The sequence below is a fragment of the Lineus longissimus genome, chromosome 5, assembly GCF_910592395.1.
Source record: "Lineus longissimus chromosome 5, tnLinLong1.2, whole genome shotgun sequence".
Lineage (NCBI taxonomy): Eukaryota > Metazoa > Nemertea > Pilidiophora > Heteronemertea > Lineidae > Lineus > Lineus longissimus.
Genome location: NC_088312.1, coordinates 21,216,180 through 21,231,619, shown reverse-complemented (window position 1 = coordinate 21,231,619; position 15,440 = coordinate 21,216,180). Strand labels below are relative to the sequence as shown.

Below are 15,440 nucleotides of genomic sequence, written 5' to 3'. Positions count from 1 at the left end.
TTGAACAGAAGGCCAATATTTTAGGTAGGATATTATTTATACCATAGGCCCATATCAGTTTTGTGATCAATTTCCTCTTGAAGACAATAAACGTCAATCGAGTCTCTGCACCATTTTGATTGGGCGGTTTTGGGCTAAAATACAGTACAAGAGAATGCTCCATTGGTGTTAACAGAATATGTCATTGTTTTGGTCAGCAATCAGTTCTTGCCACCTTGAAAGCGGTCACGGTTACTTACGACTTGTACATTGTTCAATTGTTATTATGCTATTGTCATTGTCATTTGCCTTTGCCCCCCCCCATCCTTATCGACACTCACAGTGCACCACCCTCCATCCCATGCCCCGCATGCGCACTGACCCAACATCTGATCCCTTGACACGCTTGCTCAAGCGGCTCAAGCGGCTCAAGCGGCGTCAGCAGTATCAACGTATTGTATTCCAAGTTTTGCATTATTCATATGTATGTACTTGCCAAATAAATGTTGTCATATCATAACCTTCGTCTCTTGTCCTTCGGTCAATAAGTGTGCGGATCACTCCCAACAAGTTCGATTAACACACTACACTATCTTCACGTGCAACAATTTACGGTCAGCCTTTTCTGATTCCGCATGCCGGCCACTAATTCTAAGTTTTGTAGTATATATTATATGCTTGCCCAATAAAAGTTGCCATATCATCAGGCTTTATCTCTTGTCCTTCGGTCTCTCAGCGTGGGGGACATTCTCGAAAAGTTAGATTTATGCACTTACCAAACGACACCAAATGCACCTTCCTCACCAAAATACCTCACGCCTGCGGACAGGGACGAAATAGCCCAGAATCTGTACCGTAACTTAACTTGCATCCCGTTTCAGTCCAGAATGAGATAGCCAACTTGTATGTAAGCAGTTGACGATCGAGAAGAAGAGACAGTTTTTCCAAGCCTTGCGGAGACCAACGTCTATGTATGACGACAGTTCTGAAGAGCTCTGTCTGGTTTCCTATATCTGTATAGTCATCATGGTATCAATGATTGAGCCGATTTACGAATATCGCGTAACTGAACTTAAGCAGGATTTCATGACACCACAGATCTTTCATACATCTTCGCTCGTGAGGGCTTGCGAAATCTGCCCAGATAAAAAATGTTTACTGACAAAGTCCCATTACTCCACTACTCACGGAAAATAACTGGCGCTCTATGTGTGTATCTATGTGTCCCTGGAGTAAGAAGGATGTGACATTACTAGTACCCCCCCCCCATCCCCCATTCCCCCTCTCATACAGGTTTTATGGCACAGAGATTCGCCCCTGTAGATGGGCATTTTATTTCTTTAAATAAATCATAAGCGTCACATTTGCTCCTAGCTCTGTTCACCATCCCAAATAACAATATTGCCAATTGGGTCGGACAATCACGAAAAACCCCAAATATTATACATTTCTTCCTGAATAATTCTTACAGTGACCATTCTCCCATGAAAGACAGTTGGTTACGCTACACAAAAATCACAAAAAAAACGCGGGTCAACCATTGAACTTTTGAGATATGTTGAATTTTGCACAAATCAGCGAAAAACGCACCAACTGGCACTGGACGGCATTTCAACACGGGGCCGACGCACATCCCAAGTTCAGTGTACACATACGTCGGCAACAACAGTGAATGCATAGTTTCTTGTTAGCCGCCTATTGAGTAGCGCTCTATGTTTCAGAAACTCCCAAAAAAACATGTCTTTGCCAAAACAACTGCTGAATCAACACTGCCATACTGTGAGGACCGAGAAATTAATGATTTTATAGAACTACGGTTAGTGCTTGGCCGCGCATGAATACAAAATACCCTCCCTAATGAGACCTAACCTATTGTAAGCTTACATGGCTCCCTTAAAATAGATTTTAACACATGTCCAGAATGTTTATGAACATGATGTTTAGTGCTGGCTCATTGTTGTTGAGTCCAACCAGTGTGAGATCTCTATTCAGCAGTGTCTTTGTTCTTGGACACTTCTCTTTATGGTGTTTAATTACATATTTTGAAGGGGAAGAATATGTTTGATAGTATGACTATCTCCTGGTCTCCTCCTTCAATGGGCTTTCGGAATGGCGCAGTATTAACTATGGTTGATGTTATGAATATGTCTGAAGTCTTCATAGTCTTTAGCGCTATCGCATGTCACCAGTGTGATGGAGTTTGAACTCTCTCCGATTGAGTAGGTTTTCTCCCGTTGAAACGGTTTTCCTCCTACAGGACATTCCAGACGCTATGACCTATTGCTTGGAATGTAAAATAAATATTTGAAATAAGAACCTGTTTTTATTTTGTTTTTCCTCTGAACCTACCCTAACGGCAAGGTCACTTACAGAAACTTTTGAAAACGAGGTGTATATTCCTAACCATCCCACATTTTGGGAGTGGTGCAACAATCCTGTGACCCTATAACAATAGTGAGATTTCGCTATCCCGTTCAGAGGACAAATTCACCGAGAATGACCATCTTTTGAGTATGATATCACTTATTGGGTGGTCTTCCCATTCTTCAAAACGTCACCCGTACACCCCCCCCCCCCCCCCCCCCCCCACTCCCCGATTAAGGGGGCCATTACTTGTACCCCCTATTATTGGAATTGCCATTAAATTTTGACCCCCCCCCTCATCTCTGGGACGATGTGACAATCAGACGTGAAAGGAGGACACTTTTGATTGACATTCACTGCTCCCAAGTCGGCATGGCCTATGAGACGCCCCCTCCTCTCTTAGATTGGTACCAACTTGCCCCATCAGATGGCATTGGCGCATACTGCGCCCGGTAATTACACTCCGGATGCAGTGGATGAGTCCGGTGTGCAGATATAGGAAGAGCAGTACGTAGTCAGGGCACTCGCAAAGAGAGAATCGACGTCCGTACCCAACCTCGCCGTCCCCAGTAGCCCTTCTCATATTAGAATGTAGCCAGGGGAAAGAGAGATCATTCTGTTCAGTCCTATCAAAAACTTATTCGGCCCCTACTTCAAAGAAATGGACGCGTTGTCACTTCTTTGAGCCTGCATGAGACCCCTTCCCCCGACTTTACACTGCCCTCAACCACTGACAGCTCTTTTTCCAATACCACTGGAAATTCAGCATGCTCTTTTTCTGCCATGTGGATAATGCTTCTACTTCCAGAGACACCATCAGAAGATCTTATAAAAATATATCACAATCACTTCTGCTTTGATATTCCGAGACAACACTATATACCAACACGGGCAGCGCTTACACCTCCCGGGACCCTCCCCCTCTCAAACGTGGGTAACCCTCATCACAACCAGTTCCATTTCTAGACTGCCAGGACAGAAACAATGGAAACATCGCTATCATATCCAGTTCTATTCCGATAGGGCCTACCATCCTGACTCTCATGCGTTTGCACTATCGAGATCAGTGATTTAGCGCGATCTCAAAACATTGTGGGTCAAGATGTTCCTATACTGGCAGAGACAGTATAACAGTTACCATGGAGCATGCAACCTCCAAATTATCAAAACCATTTCTATTTACAACAATACAGCCGTTCGAGGACATCTGAATCTATTCCAACCAGTTCTGCATGTATCTCTAGACTGGTAGAGAAAATATACCAGTGGGAAACCTCGAATGTACCCCACCCAGTTCCATTTTTAAATCAAGTAGTAGGAAGTTAGAAGACATTGTCACAACCTGGCCTGCCAATGATCAGACCTGCCGAGGACAACACCCGGGGACAAAGCTAAATCCATCCATCAACTTATTTTTAGGAAGCACCCCCAAACGTCACCTTACACTAACCCCCCACTAACCCACCACCCCATCAACCACCCCGACACGGTTAAGGGGCAGCAATTAAACCCACGTGGTGCAATTATCATATTATCATACTCCAACTGGATTTTACTGGATTCTGGCTAGATCATATCATGACGTCAGACTGTGGGAGTATACACAAGAACAAGTTGGGAAAGTTCTTTGTTTATTTGGGAAAGAAAGTGAGTACAAAGTCAAGATTTTTTGTCGAATTGGTCTCATTTTGTTCTGGTAGTGTTTATTTATCTGTTGTGAAGTTTTCGAAGTGGTGTTCGTTGTAGTTTTTGAGAAAAAGAGAAGTTTATCGGCCGCTGCATCTACAGTAGATACATTGTCTCATTGTGTTGGCATAGCGACCCGAACAACTGTACATTATACTGTTTATTTGGGTAGTGGATGACCCGGTGTTCGGCAGTTTTACATGTACATTTGAGGGTTGACCAGGTTTCACCCCCGTTTCACCTATTTCAACCCTGAAGCAATTAAAACTCCGTCAAACTGCAGTAAATGCCCATTTCAAGGGTAGGAGTCATTTTCTGGAAAATAAAAAACTGAATCCCATCCTTGAAATTAGCTGTCACTTTGTTTTTGAATGAGTTCTAATTGCTTTTGAGATTTTTAAAGGGACAATGTAGGCAGCAGCTAGGTAGGCAAGATGAAAATAGATCAAGTCGCCGATAGGGGTCTCTCACATCTCACAGTAAGTCGAAATTGTTAAGGAAATATTATTCGTCATCCCATAATGTCCATCAGATACCATGAAGTAATAAGTTTTCAGCGCTCCCTGGATTTGTCCCTGAATCCAGGCAAAATTCAGTATGAATTAGGATAAAAAATTTAAAGGTTTAATGATTGTCCTACCTGTCCTGGTGTCATGAACTTGAGTTGGTCTGTTGACCTAATTTTGTTGATAAGTTATGCTGATTTTCTAATAACTAATCAACACGATTGGTGTTCCACTAATAGCTCACCAGCAACACAATTATTATACCGGCTGAAATTGCTGGCAGAAAAAATCTTGCTGTATCCAATTTGTTAGAGTTGTGATGACTTTTTCCTAACACAAACATAGGGTCTTAACAAGTTCTATAAACATGATAAACAAAGTTGTGATGACCTGGAAATTTCAGTTTATTAAAGTTACCTTACAAAACACTACCAACTTCTCAGGTAGAAACAAGTATGGTTAGAGTAGGCCTGTAGATTCTTTGATATATTGGAACCTCTCTATTAAGGACACCAGTTTTGGTCCCAAATTGGTTTTCTTCATTGAATTTGACCTCTCTAATCAGGACATCTCTATTAAGGGCAGCACTTGTCAGTCCACAGGGTGTCTAGAAATGTTCTACTGTACTTGCTAGAAACCATTGCTAGCAGGCGTTTACACTTCTGACATCTTCATGATTTGTGGTGAAACCATTTCTCTTGGCACTCTAAAAAGTTCAATGAGATTGACCTGCACCAGGTGTAGTGATTTAGAAAGTGTAGGTAAATGAAAAGGAGGAAAGAGCTTTCCTGGCTTGGTGTGTAAATTTTAAAGGGACAAGTTGGGCGTGTGTTTTTCTTAAGAATGGTTTCCAGAATGGAGTGTACTGTAATGACAGGCCTCTGAAATTCACAGGCCAGTGTCCAAAGCTGCTTTGCAACACTGGTGAAAATCCTTTAGAAATCATCATTAGTGTGATACTACAAGTGGCAGCGCATGGTGGCAAGCAGGGTTACTATCCTCCTGGCCAGGTAAATCTCACGCCTATGTTGTCCCTTTAAATGGGGTAAACATTTCTTAATGGATTTCCATTATCATTTCGTGTAATTGAAATTTAGACAACCAATCACGGACACTCAACCACTTCAGGCATCTCCCGAAAGTGTCTTTTGAAGAATGAAACGCTGCCTGGGACCCTTAGTTTTAAAATTCTCAGCAAAATAAAATGTTTGAGATTTTGTCAAGACTCAGATTTGACTCCCTGTCAAGAAAGTCTAGCTTGAGAGTCTCACTGTCATCTTCAAGGAAATCAGGTTTCAGGGAGAACTGACAAAAATGTCAAGCTACTTCAGTTTAGTCAGACAGTCGGACTAGAAATATCTCTAACATTTGTCTAACATAAAATTCCTGCAACATCAAAATGGATCTTGAATGATGTTTCCTGAGTGCATTGTATTCTGTGATTTTTACTTAAAAATTCCCAGAAAAATTCGGGTTGCTTTTGTGTTGTTGTTGAAGTGGAAAATCTTTGCTGTATTTGGGTTGATATGGCTCTTCACTCATTGCAGCCAACATACTTGAAACTTTGATCGTAGAGTCTGCTTCTCAAGAGTCTAAGCCAGATTTCTGCTCGAATTGAGTTAAAACAGACTATGCTCTAGGCAAAGTTGATGAAAACCAATTGGGTATGCCGGTTGATGAATTTTGCGCCCATAAATAATGACAGGTGCCCCTTTGTGCAGACGTCTCCCCTGATTCCCTGATAAATTATTCCCTTTGGGTGTTTAGACCGAGGACAGACCGTCGGGACAAAATGTCTTTGTGCAAGAAGTCTGGTGGTGATAGTTCCTCACCCAAAACTAATTTTCGGCATTCCCTGCCTGCGTATCAGGAGATTTTGACGTATTCAAAATTTTTTTAAAAAGAGTAAAATCTTGTGTTATAATCCTCATTTCAACAAAAAATTATAACTGCTAGAAATTGGGCTTGTTTTATTATTTGAGCAGAATTTTCATCAAAATCATCCAGATACGTCTCGCAGTATCCTCCTGAGAATTTTATTAGCGCTTGACAGCAGCAATAATCATTACGATCTCAGCGTGATCTCAGCGAAGCCTGAGTCGCCGTAGGGGACGTTTATGAGAACAATGGACCTCTCCTCCTCAGCTTCCTGTGTTCTGAGGAAATACCGTATGATTCACAAAAGCAGAAATTATTGTTCTTGTCTGATTACGGTATCTCAGTCCATCCTGGATGAATCATTGTTGTGATGTTCTTATTTTGGAGATTTCACTTTTAATTTGTTCGAATTGTGATAAAATTGACAGTAATAGGACTTTTAAAAATGGTGAAGAACTTTCATTTTTCAAAATGTTAAGACTACCTGTGCCTACCAACTAACTACCTTGCTGTGTAGTGTTTTCATTGGAATTGTCTGATATTTTCATTAGAAACATTCAGGTCCATATTTCACAGTTATCATAACTCATTTTGAGCTAATTCCATGCCATGACTATGATAACAATGCTTTCTCACATAACCATCTGCAGACGCTTAGATATTTGAGCCTTCAGTCGCAGTGGCAGCCATCTGGGTCCTTGTGGCGACTGCTTGATCCTAACCTTTTCAATCTGATCCATCGACATTGAATTCCACTCTCGTACTATGCAGGGGAGATGTGAATCTGAGGGGCAGGGTTACCAGTCGTTTATAGTCAGCCTCGGCCCCTTGGGCATTGTTACTGTGATTGAGCACACCTCCCTTCAGATCTACAGCCCATAAATGTGAAGTTGCGGCGATGCCCTCCCCTCGCATGAGCAGAACACTGACCGCATATATACAGAGAATCATTGTACGTCACATCTTGTTTGGGACCAAGGTTGACTCAAACTTAAAACTTGTATTCATCATTACAGATCTGGGCCCAGGTGTTCCTTCAGAATAAAGCTTGTTGCTAGGCAACCGGGAAGCTTCATCTGCTGTGATATAATCATCCCAAAACTAAAAGGAGGGAAACACAGGTAAGAGGAAGACAAAATTAGTCTAGTCATGTCTTAAGTGCTGTAATTGTGCTACTCTATACACTGTGCCTTGGGTATGACGCTTGTGTGGTGGCTCATGGAATCGGAGGTTGGAAGGAGTTCAACATGCTGCAGCATGAAGAGGGGTGCTCCTGAGGTGTCATTCAGACGAGGGGGCTCTTTAAGTCTCATTCAGACGAGGGGGTGCTTTATGTTTCATTCAGACGAGGGGGCTCTTTAAGTCTCATTCAAAGGAGGGGGTTGCTTTATGTCTCATTCAGACGAGGGGGGGGGTTCCTCAAGTCTCATTCAGACGAGGGGCTCTTTGAGTCTCATTCAAAGGAGGGGCCTCTTTAAGTCTCATTCAGATGAGGGGGCTCCTTACGTCTTATTAAACAAGGGGGCTCTTTAAGTTTCATTCAAGTGTATATGTTAGTCTTGATATGGACACTTAGCATCTTGTCGTCGTCGCTATGTCACAGACAGGTCATAGCAACAAAAATCGCTAGTCTTTTCTGGTCTTTCCCTTAGCATCACTGTAGTCTGGATAATTTCATAAAAACAGTTAGTTGTTTTGATAGCCTGCAAACTGTCCAAACAAACTGCCCAATCTGTTTTCTGTCATTATTGATAGAGAGAAACAATAGAACTAAGTCCTACTCTTTATTGCTCATTCTTTTCCATTGGTTGTGGTCATGTGATGATGTCTTTTTTTGTGCATGCAATATCCTCATCTGATGAAGGACGAGAATCTCGGGATATCGCCACATTCGCTCTGACGTTGTTTGCAGAGTTAACCCTTTAACCGCCAACGAGGCTTTTACGCACAGTTTTTGCTATTGATGGGGTCCCTCGTGGAGACAGTTCGTCTGGGGATGAAGACATGCACCCCTTCTGAGAAATCCTGGGAAGTTCGGCGTTTTAAGGGTTAAACTGTGCAGATTTGGGGCTGGAGATGCATGCGAAAATTTCCTCATACACAGTTATCTAGCACGCTATTCCCGAGACACTTCTCCTTTATATCAAGATGCTGTTGAAGGGGAAACGTTGGACTTCAGCATTTCATCTCTCAATAGGCCTATTGTGTAAAAGTAATTGGTTGGGAAAAGGTTAGAGGAAATTATATTGTTAGAATGTCTCGTGGAAGTCATTAGTCGCTTTTAGGCACCTCCTACTCAAAACCCACGCACCAAGAGCCAAGTGCACAAAGGCCTAGGAACTCATTTCCTGAATTTCCTAGAACTTGTCTCCATGACAATCTGTGAACCAGTTTTATCTGGTTATTAGTTGGTTTGTGTTCATGCTTCGATTGTGACCTGCATTATTGCCAACGAGATCAAACTATTTGTCTGTAGGCTATTCGTTGCCGAATCGAGGAATTTGTGTAGTTTTTTTATAAGGTAAGTTTTTGATAGTTTTGCTGCTGGTCCTCAACGTTTGCATCAATGAGTAGATCTATCAGTACCCTTCGAATATAATGTCCTAACTTGTCACTTGAACAAAAACCATCCGTCAATTCACATCGTAACCCCACTGATGAGCCTATGCGATGCAAAATAAATGAGGCGAAACGCGTCTGGAGGTCTATTTAAAAGTATCTATGCTTTAAGGAACTGTACACAGTGCCGCCTGTTCCCATATTTTCATACCTAACTTGTCACTAATGTCAGCTCTGATTCCATCTCGACTCGAACTGTTTTTACGTTGGTGAGGGACAGACCACAGTATATGCTTGTTTGGCCTCGCTTGTCCACAGCTTTGTAGCAGACACAATGCAGGTTAAAATAGAGTGATTTTGTTGTGATTGAACCGGCACTTTTCACCCACATAGAGATGTTTGCAGCTGAACTTGTCGCTTGGCATGAACTTTTTACATATGTTGAGAATGTAGTTCATGTCTGTAAAAAGTTCATACCACCATCAGAATAACAGAATAGTGTGTAAATTAGATACAATCAACTGTGCATTAAGGTCTTATGTTATCTGGCATACTTGGGTTGAGATGGACCTGGTGTAATATTGCAGAATCAGGCAAAAACTGTCATGCACTACATAAAGTGTTGACTTGGCCTTTGACCCGTGCTGTCAATATTCATTATGTACTTGTGTTTTTTACGGGCCGTACTTTAAAAAAGATATGCAGCCCGGTTTCTGCAGTCTAACTAACCCTGGAAAATCAAAATCCTGAACTTCGGGCATTTGCAAATCTAGGTTCCGAGTCATCTTGTGTTCCTGAATTCGGAGTCCCTTGATATGGTCAACCCGGTAGGCTGTAATGAGTGAAAAACGTTTGTTTTCCATGCCTGCTTTACGATCTTTTGCTTGTTGTCACATCGCCTTAGTAGAGATATGGTGTTTGAAATATACGGTGGCTGGGAAAGGACATGGTTTTTTTATTTTCAATGACGATGTTTATTTTTTATCTCAGGCGCCTGACTTACTAACTCAGGCGCCTGACTTACTATCTCAGGCGCCTGACTTACTATCTCGGGCGCCTGACTTACTAACTCGGGCGCCTGACTTACTAACTCGGGCGCCTGACTTACTAACTCAGGCGCCTGACTTACGAAAACGAGGCTGGTGAGCTCACTAAGCTGGATGCCATCGTTAAGGAACTGTTCGGTCTTGCGCTGAATCAGAAGGAAATCCTCGCTGTTCTCAAAGAGCGGTTCGGCATTAGGATTAGTGCAAGGCATCTAAGACGCGTCCTTGCTAAGTGACCCTTCTTCTTCTGCGACGCCTTTATGTCAAAATGTAAAATGCCCAGTATCGCGTGCACTGATCAACCAGCCTCGTTTTCGTATGTCAGGCGCCTGAGTTAATAACTCAGGCGCCTGAGTTAGTAAGTCAGGCGCCTGAGATAGTAAGTCAGGCGCCTGAGATAGTAAGTCAGGCGCCTGAGTTAGTAAGTCAGGCGCCTGAGTTAGTAGGTCAGGCGCCTGAGTTAGTAATTCAGGCACCTGAGTTAGTAAGTCAGGCGCCTGAGTTAGTAAGTCAGGCGCCTGAGTTAGTAAGTCAGGCGCCTGAGTTAGTAAGTCAGGCGCCTGAGATAGTAAGTCAGGCGCCTGAGTTAGTAAGTCAGGCGCCTGAGATAAAAAATAAACATCGTCATTGAAAATAAAAATCACCATGTCCTTTCCCAGCCACCGTAGAAATAAGTCAAAACCCAGTGTTATATCTTTTACATCCAAATGTATGATTCTTTATAGTTTGTTGGAAGAATTGGTGTATCTTCATTCAGCTAAATCATCTACTTGGTGCTACAGTGTTCTTTAGTAAGAAAGTCTATATGTAAACCATTACAGCACATTGCAGCAACTGCAAAAGCAGTTGTAAAATGAATGTGTTATGTATTTGAAGCCTCAATGCCTCAAGTCCATAGGGAGGGCAAAGAGGCAAACTTGCTGATATAACTGTAGTTGCACCAATTAAGTACACAAGTCTCCCTCATGAATTCTTTCTCAGATGCCACAAAAAAATCAATGCCTTGGTGAAGTTGTTGTGTTGCTAATGCAGCGGACGTGATGGATTGGGATTTCTTGTGATGTTGTAGGCTACAGTGAAGCTATCAGGAGAGTGTTATCATTTAGCGATCTCTACATGTTTAAGAACAGCTCATCAGCAACATCGGTGGTGAGTGGTAGGAGAATCTTCCACCTAGGCCCCTCAGTCAGTGAGATAGCAATAATGGGCTTGACGTATCCTTTCCACACACTTAACGCCGATGGACTTTCTGTCTTCTACAGGTCTTGGTACATCAGAGATAACAGCAAATCTAGGCTAAACTCTATTGCCTTGGGTGTGGTCTAACTGATTCTAAAGAACACAACAGATAATATGACAGTACCATAACACATAAAACCTTGTTGCTGTATAAGAGAATTTACTTATAAGAACTAGCTATGGCCTATTAATATGGGATCGTACTTACCATGGGCGAGAATGGGCTCTGTGGTACATATTTAGCAGCGGCTAATGGTCTTTTCATTTTGGGAATGAGTCGGGGAAGTGCTATTCGTATTATTCGATGGTTGCGATAGCCAGGGGATCAATTTGAGAAGTATATATGTAGCCTTGTCCTTCAGGAGAGGATGGTGAGAATTGCTCCGTGTACCAAATATGAAAATACTGGGCGGTTCACCACAATTTCCTCAAATCTTTCATCAGTAATAGTAGGGGTTTACAGAGTTAACTTTAGTTTACATTGACTGCTGCCAAAGGGTGAAAGTGGAACCAGAAGTTCTGACATGGCAGTGGCATCTATGATAGAAATAATACGTGGCTTTTATGGTTGCTATATAGTCTACCTCAGAAACCAAGCTACCAGTACTAACTGAGATCATAGTTCTTGGAAGATGGTCTCATCTCAACACCTTTAACGTGGGTTAACATCCGATACAAGTTGTGTACATAAATCCTAGCGGTAATGCTATTACTACCTCGCTGCTTGAGAATTCTATTATCGTTCACCAGTCAGAATCCACTTTGAGCTGGCGTGTCATAATGGATATGCTACTGATGCTACTGCTCTAGCTTGTCATTATTTAATTGGATTTTGGAAGCTTTGGTGCTTACGCAGTGTTGGCCTGTGCTCCTTCCCCAAGCGGATATATTCTAAAAAGTTTGTGGTGTTCTATATAGTGGATTTTGGTAGGATTGTTCACGTCGATCTTTGGAAGTTTCTGACAGGTTTCTAATATTCTGGGTTAACACTTGTAAAAAAAAAGGTGAGTTTGTTACAGACTTTGTATATAATCTATGTTCTATCGTCAGACAGCTCCTCAATTTACCACTAGTTCAGAGTTTGATGAGTTTTTTTAGGACTTTTACCATTGTGGTGTTGTATTAGACATAAAACACTTTCGTCAGTAGTAAATGGTTGCCTGAATTGCCTCAGGTTCGCCGTAAATGGTGACTGAAATGATGACCTCAAGATACAGTCGAACCTTGGAAAATGATCCACTAAACCATTTGTTTACCAACTCGGTTCCACTGCATTTGTAAAACGAATGTACCGTACGTAGATCTGTTTCCTTCTCATAAAGTTGTGATATTTCCCTTCCTTTGATCTGCTTCCAATCGAACATTCAAACTCAATCCTGTCAGAAACATTCAAATTGCGTATTCTTGGTATTTGTGTACTCCCTGTAAAATTCAAAGAGAAACCCAAATCCTCTATGATATAGTCGTTTGGTATTTACACTCGAGTGATTTCTGTGTTGTTCAGTGGCATTTAAATCTCTAACGCTTCTGTTGCGAATCTGATTCTACCTTTGAAATAAACTAAAAATGTTGTTGTCAAGTTTCCGCATTCCTGTAAATGTAGTTGTGTCTTCCTTTCACTTTAGGTTGAAATGGATTGCAGATTTCAGAAAGATGAACAGTTTCTGTTAATTAGAGGTGTCAGAATAATCAAAATGTGCACCGGCGTGACTGGACTCGAGTTTGATGAGAAACATACCAGATTCTTGCAAGGTTTTAGTCGTTTCTTTCTTTCTTCTTGCAGAGCAATCATGTTGCGCCCTCTTATATTGTGTCTGGTTCTATGCGTCATCCTAGAGTTAGCGTTTGCTGAGGACAGCCTTAATCGGGAGGAACGGGGTGCCCGGGGACGCCAACGAAAAAAACAAAAAAAAGATCGGGCTGACCGGGGTGACCGAGACCGTAGTAGAAAAAGTGGTAAGGCCAGACCAATTTGATTTTTAATAGTATCGATGTTGTGACAGTGATCTATTTTAAAATGTTTAGTGACCTTTAGAAAGGCCATTGTGAGGTTGTCGAATGCACTGAATTGTTTATTTCTTGGCACTGCCGGTGCATTTGGGTGAAGGACAGCCTGTATGTTTGGCAACATCACCCTATGCAATCGCCAGAGCAGAGAAGCTTGTTGAACTCCTCAGTGCAGTGGTGTGATTTGTGGCTGGATTTCTTGTTGTCATGGGCGGCTTTACATGCAAATGTAGGGCCGTCTGCTGTGAGATACTTCACAATGGCAGAAAAGTAAACTCTTGCTCCAGCTCCTATTTGTTTGGCATTAATTTTGTTTCCCTTTCTAAAATGGTATTGACAATCCTCTTCGAAAACACCAACCAAGTAGTACAATTTCTGCTGATATCGTCTGCTGATGATATCCTGCTGATAATATCTGTCTTGTTGTACAAGTTTTGTTGCAGGCTTAGTAGAAATTTTCAACACTTCAAATGAATATCCATATTTCAGGTTGCAAATATGAGAAGCCAACTGTCAGTGCCGCGTCGTGGGGACCCTGCGTTGATGGCAAGAAGTCAAGAAATGCTACATTGGTGAAAGCCAGGCGTGGCCGGACGTGTGAACCATCCAAAATATTTGAAAAACCCTGCACAGCATCGAGACAAAAAGGTATGAATTGTAAAATCAGCTGTTGGTTTCGTAGTACTCGGACACATTTTAAGTCAATGATGAAGATACACGCCGTGATAAAAAGAGATCACTCAAACAATCCAGGTGTGAAAAAATTTGCCCGGCAAAGGGTGCGTTTACGTGTTTACGCCCAACCAACCCACTGCTGCGTTCATCTTTACGAGAACACAAACTTTGCACCAACAAGAAGTGGGGTAAGCCCGATTTTTAAAGCGAAAACTGCCTGACTCACAAATAAAAACACTGTCGCTGTAGGCAGATTATACGTGACTCAACATGACACCCGCAAATATCCGAAAATCCAATTCTCACCTCGCTGAAATGGGAGTGGATTGAACTTGCTCACTGCTCTTGCCTGCCTGTCGTAAGGGGCATGGAAGTGCATACCCTTCTTTGGGAGTGCCCCTCCCCGTGATCAGCATGATGATTTGGCCTAGTTCAACAAGCCAAATGAGAACCAATAAATTGCTCATTCTTTATGTTTTCAGTTGAAAAATGCCGGTACAAAAAGAAGGACACAGCTTGGTCAACTTGCATTAATGGTAAAAAGACCAAGGTTCTTGCACTCCTTCCCACTTCTGGAACGAGTTGTAACGCGACTAAGACGATTACTAAAGACTGTCGAGTAAGAGCTGGACGGCAAGGTCGGGATTCATCTGCAGTGGCCTTGACTGAAAAAGGTGAGCTACTTTCGAATTCTATCTTTGGAGACTGTCTGTATTACCTGTTTGTGAGACCATCCTTTGCAAATTGGTACCAAAGATGCAGCGCTGTAACACAGTGACCATCTTATTACACCATATTTCGCCCCATATTATGCCATTCACTTTTCTACATAAACATGGTGGTAGTTCAGGACGGGACCAACATGCATCTGATCTGTTGATGTGTTACACGACCTTAAAGGGAACTGGAACCGCCAAGCGATTTATATTCAACTTTTCGACTTTCACCGCCCGAGAAAGTCAAACTTCCAACTTCCTATTCGAGTTCAGGATTTGTAGCTCCGCCCCCAGTGCCCGAGCATGCGCAGTTCAATTTGTTATCATTGAGAATCATGTGAGAATCACGTGAGTCATGCGATCTTTCATTCATGAGTTTTTGTAGTAAATTCCATAGTAGTGACGTCACTCAATGATTGACAGCTTGGCGCAACGTTTCATTCTAGCCTCGTTCTGATCACCCGATACGCGGGAAATGAAAACGAGGTCATATGAACTGGCTTGGCGGTTTCAGTTCCCTTTAAGTGCATTCGTTGTTCATATTTATTGTTTGTTTGTATTGTTTGTTTCATTTAATTCCAGGTTTGTTTGGCGTGTCTGCTATAAAATATGCCTGTGAATTCTAGATTGTGCAAAAGAAATACATTTGGGTTGATTTTCAGCAGCAACAAGTATAGCACTACTTGATGTTATACAAGATGCAGCTCCAGATATTCGATCTCAAAAGCTTTGTTTTCAAAATTGTCATGTTTTTCATTTCGTTTTAAATCCTGAGTTCCAGCTCA

The 15,440-nt window shown here is 42.0% G+C and overlaps 1 protein-coding gene across 1 annotated transcript in view; it reads left to right on the top strand.

Moving 5' to 3' along the window:
- The first annotated feature begins 3,934 nt into the window (after window positions 1-3,934).
- Window positions 3,935-15,440, top strand: part of LOC135488768 (uncharacterized) — a 38,886-nt gene continuing 27,380 nt past the window's right edge. The window contains exons 1-4 of the mRNA XM_064773564.1: window positions 3,935-3,990; window positions 13,041-13,213; window positions 13,754-13,912; window positions 14,422-14,613. Coding sequence (XP_064629634.1) covers window positions 13,048-13,213; window positions 13,754-13,912; window positions 14,422-14,613 — 517 coding nt within the window. The 5' untranslated portion in view covers window positions 3,935-3,990; window positions 13,041-13,047. The remainder of the gene's footprint in view (window positions 3,991-13,040; window positions 13,214-13,753; window positions 13,913-14,421; window positions 14,614-15,440) is intronic.